Source organism: Apteryx rowi, unplaced genomic scaffold, assembly GCF_003343035.1.
Source record: "Apteryx rowi isolate R43461 unplaced genomic scaffold, aptRow1 scaffold_5, whole genome shotgun sequence".
Taxonomy (NCBI): Eukaryota; Metazoa; Chordata; class Aves; order Apterygiformes; family Apterygidae; genus Apteryx; species Apteryx rowi.
In genome coordinates, this window is record NW_020450760.1 from 6,021,007 (window position 1) to 6,033,547 (window position 12,541).

The 12,541-nt window shown below is 36.9% G+C and overlaps 1 protein-coding gene across 11 annotated transcripts in view; it reads left to right on the forward strand.

The window, feature by feature from the left end:
- The window catches only part of DICER1 (dicer 1, ribonuclease III), a 73,033-nt gene that overhangs the window by 40,574 nt on the left and 19,918 nt on the right, over positions 1 to 12,541 (forward strand). For all 11 annotated transcript variants that reach the window (XM_026079463.1, XM_026079464.1, XM_026079461.1 and 8 more), the window contains 6 exons: positions 1,907 to 2,039; positions 2,502 to 2,577; positions 3,700 to 3,839; positions 6,327 to 6,506; positions 10,058 to 10,271; positions 10,665 to 10,818. In XM_026079463.1, coding sequence (XP_025935248.1) covers positions 1,907 to 2,039; positions 2,502 to 2,577; positions 3,700 to 3,839; positions 6,327 to 6,506; positions 10,058 to 10,271; positions 10,665 to 10,818 — 897 coding nt within the window. The remainder of the gene's footprint in view (positions 1 to 1,906; positions 2,040 to 2,501; positions 2,578 to 3,699; positions 3,840 to 6,326; positions 6,507 to 10,057; positions 10,272 to 10,664; positions 10,819 to 12,541) is intronic.

The window sequence follows — 12,541 nt, forward strand, 5'->3', positions numbered from 1 at the left end:
AAGGGATAGTCTGTATTGTGTGTCTTTATCCTACAAAGGTTCTAGTTCTGATGATAAATTTAGTGATACGGATTCCTGTTTGGTTGAAAGCTGTCCTGAAAACATTCAACTTCAAAATAGGTAGTAAGATTTTGTTGCTCGTGCCAAGCTAGCTTTAAAAAAAGAAAAAAAAAAAAAAGTTATACGGCTTGTTACACTGAAATAAAATCCTCCAATTCTAATATTCACATTTGTAATAGCAAATTGTTGTCTTGTTTGAAAACAAAATAAAAATACAGTAAGTAAACTGAATATATACAAGTCCATGAGACTGGATGGGATGCTTCCGAGGGAGCTGGCCAATGTCATATTTATAAGGTCACGGCAATTAGAGGTCCTGAGTGACAGGAGAAGGTAAATGTGTTGCATGTCTTCAAAAAAAGGAAAGGAAGAGGATCCAGGAAGCTACAGTGTGGTCAACTTTACCTCATTCCCTTGGAGTATTATGGACCAAGTCCTCATGGAAGCTGTTTCCAGGCCTGTAAAGGACAAGAAGGTGGTTGCAAGCAGCCAGCCATTTCATTATGGGCAATTTTTGCCTGACCAACCCAGTTGCTTCCTGTGGTGAAGTGCTTCGTTCTGTGAACAGGGGAAAAGCAATGAATATCATTTACTTGACTAAAGTAAGGGTTTTGATGTAATCTCCTGTAACATCCTCATAGCCAAATTGCTGGGATGCAGACCAGCTGGGTGAACTACATGGTAAATAAAACCTGGCAAGACTGTTGAACTCAAAAGGTGTAATGGTAAGTGGTTCAAAGTCTAGCTGGCAGCTGGATATGAGTAGCATTCCCTATAGGCCATTATGGGATCCAATACAATTTAACTTCATCATCATTGATCTGCATAGTAGCATAGAATGTGTCCTCAGCAGATTTGCCTTTGACACCAAACTTGTTGGGGGAGCAGTTGCTACGATGGAGGGCTGGGCTGCCATTCAGAGGGGAACCATATCAAACCGAAGAAATGAGTCAACAGTAAACTGGAGATTGAACAAAGATAAATTTGAAGCCTGGCACCTGGGATTGAATAGCCCTGTGCATCATTACAGGCTTGGAACCAGCTGGCTAGAGACCAGCTTTGTAGAAAAGGACTTGGAGGTCTCCTCGCTGGCAGTTACTGCAAGACTACATTGCTGATATCTTCAGTTAAGGAAGAAAAACTGTATGCTCTTGCTGATTTAGCCCAGTATAGCCACCAGGTTGAAAATTATACCCCTCTACTCAGCACTCATGAGGCCGCATCTGGCGCATGGTGTCCAGTTTGGGGCTCTGTCAGGACAAATGGGGTACTGACAAACTGGAGACAGTCCAGCAGAGTGCCATGAAGATGGCTAGGAGGCTAGAACATGTGAGGTGTGAAGAGTAGCTGAGGGACTTGGTTTGTTCAGCCTGGAGAAGAGATAGCTAAGGGTGATATAATTGTTTAAGCTACAGAAGACAAAGCTAGGAGCTTAGCGCAATGAAAAGGGCAGAAGGCAACAGGTGCCAGTTGTAACTAGGGAAATTCCAGTCAGTAAATGTTATTCCTTATAATTAATGAGTAGTTAAGCACTGAAACAGGTTCCCTGAGAGGGTATGGAGCCTCCATCCTTAAAAATATACAAAACTTGATTGGGCAAAGCCTTGAGCGACCTCATCTGACTTTGACATTAGCCCTGCTTTGAGTAGGAGGTTGGACTCCAAGTGTCTGTTCCAACTAAATTATTCTGTGATTCTATTTATTATTCTGCTTCATTAAATAGTAATGTTTGGAAACTGAAGCCCAAAATCTTCTGTAGTTTTTACAACAGTAAGGCAAAACTCTGTGTAATATCTTCAGATTTCAATGTGCAGGTATTGATTTGAAAAGTCTTTTGTCAACTTAGGTACTGCGCTAGATTACCAAGTGATCCATTTACTCACCTAGCTCCCAAGTGTAAAACCCGAGAACTACCTGATCATACGTTCTACTCTACTCTCTACCTGCCAATCAACTCACCTCTTCGAGCCTCAATTGTTGTAGGTATTTGGGGAAAGAAAAGCATGGAAATAAGTGAATATGTTTATATAGGTGTACATGTGCTTTTTTTTTTTTTGAGCTAGCTTTTTTCAGTGTTGCTAATGAAAATTGCATGATTTCTCTTTTCCTGCATTGTGCTGCTCTGTAACTGTTTTCAGATCACTGGTTTTCTGTTGTAGTCTGTTTTCCAGCAGTTACTGTTTATTCTAAAGGCATAAATATTTAGATTTCTTGTCCATTTATGAGTTGTAAGAATGTGCTTTATTGTTCTGTGGTCAATATTATGCTGAGTTCAAAAACTTGTAATTGTGGTTTCCATGAAAAAGCAATGTTAGCCAGAGTATCTTTGTAAAATATTTTATTGACAGTTTTGCTTATATAATATGTATGTTTATGTTAAACTGTTTATATAATGTGTAGTAAGTAATGTACTATTCAACCAAAACTTTAAATGTTTATAGGGTCCTCCAATGAGTTGTGCAAGACTGGCCGAGAGAGTTGTAGCTCTTATTTGCTGTGAAAAACTGCACAAAATTGGTAAGAATTTGAAAAGCAAGATCTCTTTGGTCAAGTACTATTTGTAATTGAGAAACTTAATATTGTATGGAAGCTATGGATACATTTCCATTTTAGCTATTAGAAATTACTAATCTCCTTTTTCTTTTCACCATGTTTTGTCATGTGATCATGTAATTAATAATTTAGCTAGCTTGCTGGTGAAATACTGTTACTGAACATACATTGCCTTATACAGTGAATGCAACTGTATTTGAAAACCGATTTTGATGTTGAATGTACTTAACATAAAGGGGAAAAAGATCTTTTTCTCTAGCAGGTTGTGGTTATAGATTGGGAACTCTATATTGCAGCCAAAAAATAACCTTTTTTTGAAGTGAGTTGTAACAAAGAATAAACTTTGGGCTGAATTTTTTTAGAATTTTATGAATTTTATGTTCTCTATATGATCGTATGTTGTGGTCCAAAAATAGAACATTTCAGGATTATTTCAGCTGTCTTGTCTCTAATGAAAATACTGGAGCATATTCTTTATTGTAGATTGTTTTTAAGAGTATTCCATATTATTATGGATTCTTTGAAGCAGTACAGAGGTATTTATATATCTTTAAGAAAAAAAATTGGAAGACTATCTGAATTAAACCTTTTGATCATTGGATTCATACCAATAAATGTATCCAAGAATAATACTGTAGTGGCTCAATTCGGGGTTGAGAGTGCACATTCAACAGTAGTATTGCCCTTTCTGGAATGATACGGAAATATAACTGTTTCCTTTTTATTGCAGTAACTGTGTAAGTCATTCTAATCAAGTATTTCAGTTGCTGGTTGGTTTTTATTGGCACAAGGAGTTGATTTTTTCTTTGATATTTTCATTGTATAATTCAAATTTTAGTCAAATTCTCTCAGAAATTTCAATTATGAAAGTATTTTTGCTGAAAACAAACTTTAGAAAAAGAATAATAAAGGTAAAAGTAATCTATTGCAACTCTTACTTAGGAAGCCTTGCTGCCATAAGCGTATTTAAAAAATAAACAAACATAGTTGTTTTACTGAACTACTGTATCTGCTGCATAATATTTGAAGGGACCAAGATTTGATTGTTCATAATGCTATCTCTGTTTACTCTTTCATAATAATCAGGTGAACTGGATGATCATTTGATGCCAGTTGGGAAAGAAACGGTTAAGTATGAGGAGGAGCTTGATTTACATGATGAAGAAGAAACCAGTGTTCCAGGAAGGCCGGGCTCTACAAAACGGAGACAGTGCTATCCTAAAGCTGTTAGTATCACTTAGTGCTGTCCACATCTCCAGTCTAATACTTTATATGCTAACAAGAAGAGAAAATTGCTTAGTCTTAGTCTTATATGATGCGTAATCCTTAAGACCAATTTCGCATTTATAGTCAAAATATTTGCAGTATTAACTGTATGGAAACTTGCACTGTTTCCTGAATGAGCTTATGGGAATACGTTTTCCTAATACCTGTTGTTCAAAGAAATGGGTTCTTCTTTTTAAGAAGATGAAGAACAAGTGTGGGAGTGAGAAGTTGTGTAGACCTGCAAGGTGAAACAAACTTTGAAATAAAAGAAAGTATACTTTTTGTAAAGCTTGTTGACTGTATTTTCCTAGTTGCATAGTTGTTTGTTTTTTTTTTTTTCTCCCAGCTATACCAGCAAAAATAAGGTCCTGCATTAGTAATCTATTAAGAACTTCAGTGTTCTGGTAAATATACTAGAGCAAAGAAAAAAATACTAGCTTTCTAGAGAAATAAGTTGTAAGCTTGACTGAGGTGCCCAGGGTTCAAAGTTATCTTCCAGGCCCTCAGTGCAGAATTTGCACCTTTACCCACTCATTTTTTGTTTTAGGTGCTTGGTTTAGTTTGGTCACTGTACTGGTCAAATGAAGAATTTCAGAATTTTTGGTTGGAACCTTATAATATCAAATATACTTTTAATACTTTAATTTTTAAATAAAAATTCTAAACTTTACATTGAATACTCCAAGGGGATTACATAATATTCTTTTTATAGCTCTGCATTATTAAGTAATTTATCCATGTATCTGTTACACACCGTTATAACTACATTAGGTTTTGGATTGGACTTTTTAGTCACTAATAACAGGAGAGTGTTAAATCTCTTAAAAGTAAGAGAAACTGCAGGATAGCATCTTTGTCAGTTTTTTGTAACTGTTTAGGGAACCCCCCCCCCCCTTCTTCCCCTGCAGTTAGCATAACCACCTAAGAGTCTCTGAATGGTACAGGTAACTTGTTCAAAGTAAGTTGTGGGGTATTCTTTGCATATTTCACAAAGAATGGCCTAGATATGTGGCCTTTGGTCACATATAGGAATGTCACGTTTGCTCACAGTAGTAGCTTATACTGCTGTGTTGTACATTGATATGCAGCCTCACTTACGGTGATAACCCTTAGGTAAATCCATTCTTGGCATCTTCCACATGTTCCAATTTTTCAGTACTTTAATTGGTTATTAGAAAAGTCTAGGAAGCATACTGTAGCATCATAAAGAATATTATAGAAGGAAGGATAAGTGAGAAAACCTTTCTCTTGCAAGATGTCAGACTGATAAGTTTGAATATTTGCAAGGTGTTTCTTGGTGCTTCTTGTCAGCAACTGGTGATTTTTGGAATGGGGGCTGCTATTAAAATGCACAATTGTAGTATCTCTCATTGAGAGGAGTTGATTTGTCAAGTGATGCATCATTCTTTCTCAGTTGTTTTTTTTTTTTTTTCTACCGAATTCAAGAATATTTTTCGCTTGCTTTTGTCCCAACTTCTCACATCTGGAAAAGAAACTTTGGCAAATGTTTAAGGTCTACAAGATCCTCTTGGGCTTAATATAGTTACTAAACTTGTGAGTGATTTTTCCTTAAGCCAGGGCCACAGTTTTGCCACAGTATAAAATCCAGGGCTGTATGTACTGCAGCTTCTTTTTAGATAAACAGAAGAATCATTTTTGAGACCCATGAAGTAATGAACTCCTTCCCAACATAAAATGCAGTTTCTTAAGAACTGTGACAAACATGAGCTGCAGAATTAAAAATGTTTTAAATTGGCCTCATGGCTGTTGTGAGTACTCAAACTCTACAAGCTAGAATTAGAAGAAAATTTCTTTGTGGTGTAGTGCCTGGGCAATAGGGACAGCGTGTAGAATTCTGTGTGTGTTTGTCCCCACTGTATGAAAATGTTTTTGACGTTTTGAAACAGTTTTACTGGAGAAAAGAATCTGTGTTACTGAATCTGTAAATTATAATTCAGCAAAATTTGTGTGAAAACTGAATTGTTATGATTTGTTTTGGGGGTTTTTTTTGGAGTGTGTTCCTCCCACACTCTCTGCCGAGGTCTAAAGAGCTTGGACATAAAGGGGTGCTTCAGAGTTACTGACAAAATGTGGAAATCGGCATCAAAACTTCAGTTGTATTGATGGTGAAGTTATGTCTGTTCTACTGTTGCACTTGGGTTTTTAACACAGCCTGGATAAAGTGGTGGAAGTTGACTCTGCAAACAGGAAGTTCAGGGAGCACCATGCTCCCTTTAATGCTACTATTCAATCAGATCTCATTGCTCCCAAGACAGACCAGGCTACTGACCAAACATTTTTACTTAAGTCTTTATTAATTTTCTTATTCCTCATTTTTTAGTAACACCTTTCCTAATAAACATATGAAGGCTTGTTCAAGGAATAGTATTTAGGTAAATTTTGCTGATTTAACCCTGTTAATATTTTTTTTCTCTTTTTGATTTTAGATTCCAGAATGTTTGAGGGATAGTTATCCCAAACCTGATCAGCCTTGTTACCTGTATGTAATAGGAATGGTGTTAACTACTCCTCTACCCGATGAGCTCAACTTCAGGAGGCGAAAGCTGTACCCTCCTGAAGATACAACAAGATGTTTTGGAATATTGACAGCCAAACCTATACCTCAGGTGATGAGTCTAGCTCCTTTCCTTATTCTGCTTGCCTTGCAACCTGTCATTCTCCCTGTTCCCTTCCCCATCACCCTGCTCCCCCAAACTGAAGGGTTGGAAATGACCATATCGTGATAAGTGCTGCTTATATCAAGTATCCTCCATAAAATGAGTAATAATATCTAGTCTGATCACTATTTCATGTCTTTAGTAATGCAACAAGCTGTTCTGTTTCTGCRGCGCTTTTGTTTTGTAATTTTATTTTATGTTCTTTTGCAATGGCAAATTCAAAATGTTCTTCCTTTTTTGTATGAGGTATGACAGGAGCGGGGTTTCAGCTACAGAGATTGCCTAATGCACTACTTTATCCATATGAAAGCCATGGTAATAAGTTCTTTCAGCATTCCTAATCTGCAGCAGCAGCAGCAAAAGTAGGCCATGTTAGTCAAAACTGGCACAAAGCCCTAAAAGATAGTCATCTCTGGGAGGGGTTCCATGTGATCAGAGTATAAATGAAACCATCTTGTAACTGTGCCCTTACCTGAAGTGAGTACTCTCAATTTCCATTTTGATTTAAAAATCTTTTGTGCCAAGGGTAATGAATTCCTAATTGATTAATTACAAGGTAACTATGCTGGGGACCAGTCTACAACAGGATGAATCTAAGCATGTGGTTGGCGTGCCAGTTATTGAAGATGAGAAGCTTTTAGAGGAAGCATAAGAGAACTGAGTACTGAAAATAACCTCAGCCATTGCTACCAAAACCAGCACACTCCATTAGCACTTCCTAGCATCAGAAGTCTCCAGGAAAGTTCAGTTAGTCTGGTACATGGGAAAATCTGGGAGAAAAGTTTTGAAGGAGATCTTAAGAGTGTTGCTCCAAAAACCCCAAAATCTTGAGCATGGTAAGACTGTGCCCATGATCTTACAAATCCAGACAAAAACTGCTTTCTGATCTCAGGTCTTCACCTGAATCATAAGAAATATGGTAATACCTTTTTTACAGAAAAGTACTTTGTAATTAACATTTTAATCAAAGTTGTGATGAAGGAAGCAAATGCTTTCTTATCTTGGCAGACACTACAAAAACATTTTATACCAATTGGCTTTTCAAAAGTGGTTTTTTTGGGGGGAGGAGGGAAGGAGTTGGGTGTTTTTGCCAGAGAATCGTTCACCTGGTGGTCAAAATAAACATTATCTATTTAAAGATTTGCAAAGATCTAGAATATCATTGTGTGCAACTTCCTTGTCATCTTTTATATAAATTCTCTAGCTGTAAATAAAATTGTTAGTTTTCTGTATCAGTTTCTTTTTCATGCATGGGTTTTCTCAAAAGTGCCAAGAGTAATCTTTCCTAAGGGGATGGAAACCACATACTTCAATGCAAAATTAGGTGATATTTGGAGATTTACCTGGATATAATATAGTGGAAAAAATGAAGAAGAAGCAACATACTGAAAGACAATTTGGTTTTCAGACTGGATCTTTGAGACTGGATTGTTTCACAAGATAGATGCTTGGGAGACAGATTTCCAGAATTTCTTTATGCATCTACTTCCACTTCACCTCAGCTGCTTTCAGAGTTATATCTTGAAATAAAAACACAGAAATCATTCTCAGAACTATCCATGTGTAGCCACATGAAATCTAGTGATAATCAGTCAAATCAGATGTCCTGTTCTGTGATCTGCAGCTAAGTCACATTAAGATGCAGAAACAGGAGGCACTAATGGTGCTCATTGAAGATTTGCCCTGTTCTTTCTGTTTTGCAGTCAAGTTACAACTGAAGAATAATATTTTACGTGGCTCTGAACCATGGGGCATTTTGATATTGGGATTTCCATGGTATTTCATATAGTAGCTGAAGTTCTTTCTTTCTGTTTCTCTCTCCTGGTCCTGCACAACTATGCTAGACTTGCAAATGTGTCATGACTTCCTTGGTTGACCAGTATGCAAGTCTAGATTATTTGAGGTAGAGATCCTGCCTTTTTTTCTTTTTTTTTTCCCCCAGATTTGGAAAATAGYGGCTAAGAGTTTTAGCTATAAAAGAAGTGTAATTCAGCGTAGAATCTTTTAGTCTGTTTAGGAAGACTTTTTATTCCTTCATCAGATCAAATGAATCAAATATGTATTACAGGTGAAAAGAAGATGAAACAAAACAGGGCAGGGTGGGACCTGGTCTTTAGTTGATACAGTGGCCAGCACAAATGGCATGATGGTACTTGCCATACAGTGCTGTGGTCGTACAAACATAACATTTTAGTGCACCAAGTGCCCAGGAGCATCAGAATGATGGATTAGTCAAGTTTGTGATTAAATTCAACCACCATTTTCCCGAAGATGCAGATTTTGAAATTGGTTCCCCTTCCTGGAAGAATTACACTGGTGTTATTGAGAAACTTTCACATTCAAGATCAGTTCTGTCTATTTCCACCATTCCTTAGAGGACTCTTTTCCTAATCATTTTGCTGTAATGAACATTTCCTTGGAATGTTGCAGCATAAAGAGGATTCAATGTTAAAAAATACCTGAAGCATTGGCAGTACATGTGCTTTAACCAAAATGGGAAGAACCGTCAGGCTTCAGAGCTGCTACAGAGAAGTTGTTGAAATTCTGTACCTGCTGTTAGATATCTTGGAAAGTTTTTAATAAAAAGACTTCTTCTGTAGATGAGACTCAGCTAAGGAAAATCTTTTCAAAGTAAATTTTCTGTTGTCTTCGGAAGAAAATACTTCAAGAATATTCTCACATTTCTTCTTTTGTAATGGGGGGGGAAAAACATTTTTACTTGACTACAAAGAGAAAAGCTCTTAATGAGCTATGAAAAAAAAGTCATTCCTTAAGCCTTCAAAATCTCCTGTATAATTGAAGGTCACTAAAGGTCAAATATTCTGAAAAAGCTTTTAGGAACTGTGACTCTGATAACTGCATTTCTTTAGCAAAGACCAATAATTCCAGAGTTTAGAAGTTACAGGCATGTTTGTACATACAACAGTGTAAGCTGATGCATCAGCACTGCTTGTTCCCATACCTGGCAGTCACCCATATGACTGTGCAGAGAGGTAGTTAGCCAGCTAAACTGTCAAAACTTGGAGGGGGGAATGTTAGTTTTTTGGCAGGGTGGTTGGTTTGTTGCTAATATAGTTTCCTGACCGGTTTGCTCTGGGGTCAGGCAAGCACTACCTGTGACACAAAGGTGAGCACAGGAAAGTGTGGCAGGAGAATGCCAACTTAAGGAACTTAAACTCTTGTGGAATGGTACCCTTGGAGTAACGTCTTACTCTTTCAAGAGGTTGGGACCTTAGCAGATTTGGTGTATAGTCTGCTCTCCAGCCTTCTAAGAGGCATGAGTTAGAGCAAGCATGTCATATGTTTCAAATGGCTAACAGATTGCTTTATTTTCTAATATTTAAATTGATTTCAGGACCATTTTGATAGCACAATGGCAGCATTGGTCTTTGCATACCTAGATTTTCATATACAGTGTCTGAACTAAACATTCAGTACTCTGTAGAGGAATCCAGTTCTGGAATTTTCTCTTTTGATTTCTTTTGTTTTTTCTTGCTTAGATTCCTCACTTTCCTGTGTATACTCGCTCTGGAGAGGTTACAATATCTATTGAGCTAAAGAAATCTGGTTTTACTTTGTCTCTGCAAATGCTTGAGTTGATAACACGACTCCACCAGTACATTTTTTCACATATTCTTCGTCTTGAGAAACCTGCACTAGAGTTCAAACCCACAGAAGCTGATTCAGCCTATTGTGTTCTACCTCTTAATGTTGGTAAGAACAGAGTTTTTCAATATTTACTTTGAGTTTCCTTATTTATGTTAAATTTCAGGTATTAGCTATAGAAATGATACCATATGCAACAGGATGAAGATTTATGTTAGTTTTAATTTATTTCTTCTTCACAATTCCAAATTAGTTTTAATTTACTGATGTGAGATGATTTATAGTAGACTTCAGCTGACTGAACAAGAATACAAAATCATACATATGTGGGCAAGAAGAGTTTCTTTTGACATTTTGGGGGGATGAATGAAACAAGTGAAATGAAAACAATCAAATATGTATACAGAATAAGAAAAAAATACTGTAATTTGCAACTTTCCAGAAAATTTCAGCCTGGAAAACACTTCCCTGAATAACTGAATTATGCACTTTATTTTTAAGTTGATGACTCCAGCACTTTGGACATTGACTTTAAGTTTATGGAAGACATTGAAAAATCTGAAGCACGTACAGGCATTCCCAGTACACAATATACAAAAGAAATGCCTTTTATTTTCAAATTAGAAGATTACCAGGATGCAGTTATCATTCCAAGGTGAGTACTGTGTATAGTATGACCTTAAGTATGTACAAATTATATTTATATAAATACTTGTCATAATGGGATGTCAGTGTTTGCAACAGAAGATTTGCTTGTAAGAAACATTCTTAAATTAGCTAAGATACCAACGTGTGTCTTCAGGTTTGTGGTAAGTTTTTTTTATCAATAGATATAATTTTATATAGTGTGTTTTAGCCACAATGTTTAGGCCTCACAAGCTTCCTTCCCTTTTTATTAGGAATATTAGAGTTCACAAAACTTGCACAGTAGTCTGGTAAAAAGTTATGCAACTTCACCACCACCAACTGGCTTACTGAAACTAATTTTGACTTAACAGGTTGAGTGGGTGTCCTGTTCTCTGGTTACTGGTTATTCACAGCAAAGACTTGCCAAAGGAAGGCATGCTATTTGGTGGCTGAAAAAAATAACAAGTGAAAAAAGATCATTTAAGACTTAAGACTAAAAGAATCTTTCTGTTAAATGGTATTTAGAGAAAAGACTTGAAGAATTTTACATAGTGGATATGCAAAGGCTCTCCAGAATTGGTAGGCTTTATGGAGACTTAATTATTCTCTATATTGTTTGACATAATTTGAAAAAAAAGAAATGGATTGATTGACTTGTGCCTGCGCCCACTACACTGTAAACAATAATAGTTCTAGAATATACTTGGAGAATAAATATTAGTACTTTGTTTTGGTCTCATCTGTGGTTCCCCCCCCGCCAAATGTCTTCCTATCACTGCACCTCTGCAGCTGACTGAAGTGGTAAAAATGCTAGTGTACAAAGTAGTGAGGGACCATCGCTGTATAAGTACTACTTCATATGGTCAGAGTTGACACCATGGAAGCAGCTCATAGGTGGTGTAAATTAGCACAATTCCTGAACTTGGTGGAACTATGGCATCTGAAGATCTGGTTACAGCAGTATTTTTCTCCCCTCCTTGCCTACCTCCCCACCCCCTCTCCTCCCCCCCACCCTCTTTATTGGGAAGGAGGGAGGGAGGGAGAGGGCTGCTGAGTACACATCTTGCACGAAAATTCATTAGTTGCTATCTGATAATGTTCAGGCATGGGGGAGTTTTGACCTTGTTTTGTACATTAAGAAGTCTCATCAAGTTTTCAAGTACTTCTGTATTCAGTCAACATAGCAACAGTGGAAATACCGGCTTATCCTGTTCTCTCTCACTTCTTATAAGCTCCTCAGAGGAGAAGCATAATGTGATGTCTGTACATTGGTACAATTCTACCTGAATTCTGATCTTATTTGGAGATTTTTCGGGATAGACATGACTGTGAATAAGATAAAAGGACTTCCCAAAAGCTCCTTTAACCAGACTGGTTTTCAGAGCTTAGATGTTCAGACAGTCTGGGGATATGGTTTTCTTGGTCTCATCTTTTCAGGAATGCTAAAAAAAAATCATTAATAGTGTTTTAATTTTATTTAGAAATGTCTATTTAGAAATCTAAAGAGAAGCTGAAAATGATAGATGCAGCAGATCAAATTAAAAAATAATATGCAAATCGAACACTGAGTGTATCCTCTAAGGTACTTTACACAAAATGGTCTATGTTATTTTGGTCAACTGTAGCTTCCCCCCAGTTAAGGACAATTGTGAAATAGGTTTTTAAACCAGGATGGTTTGCAGAACACTCGGTCTGCATGTTCCCATTCACTAGATGCTACAAAATGCTAAGAGTCTGCAGCAAAATTTAGA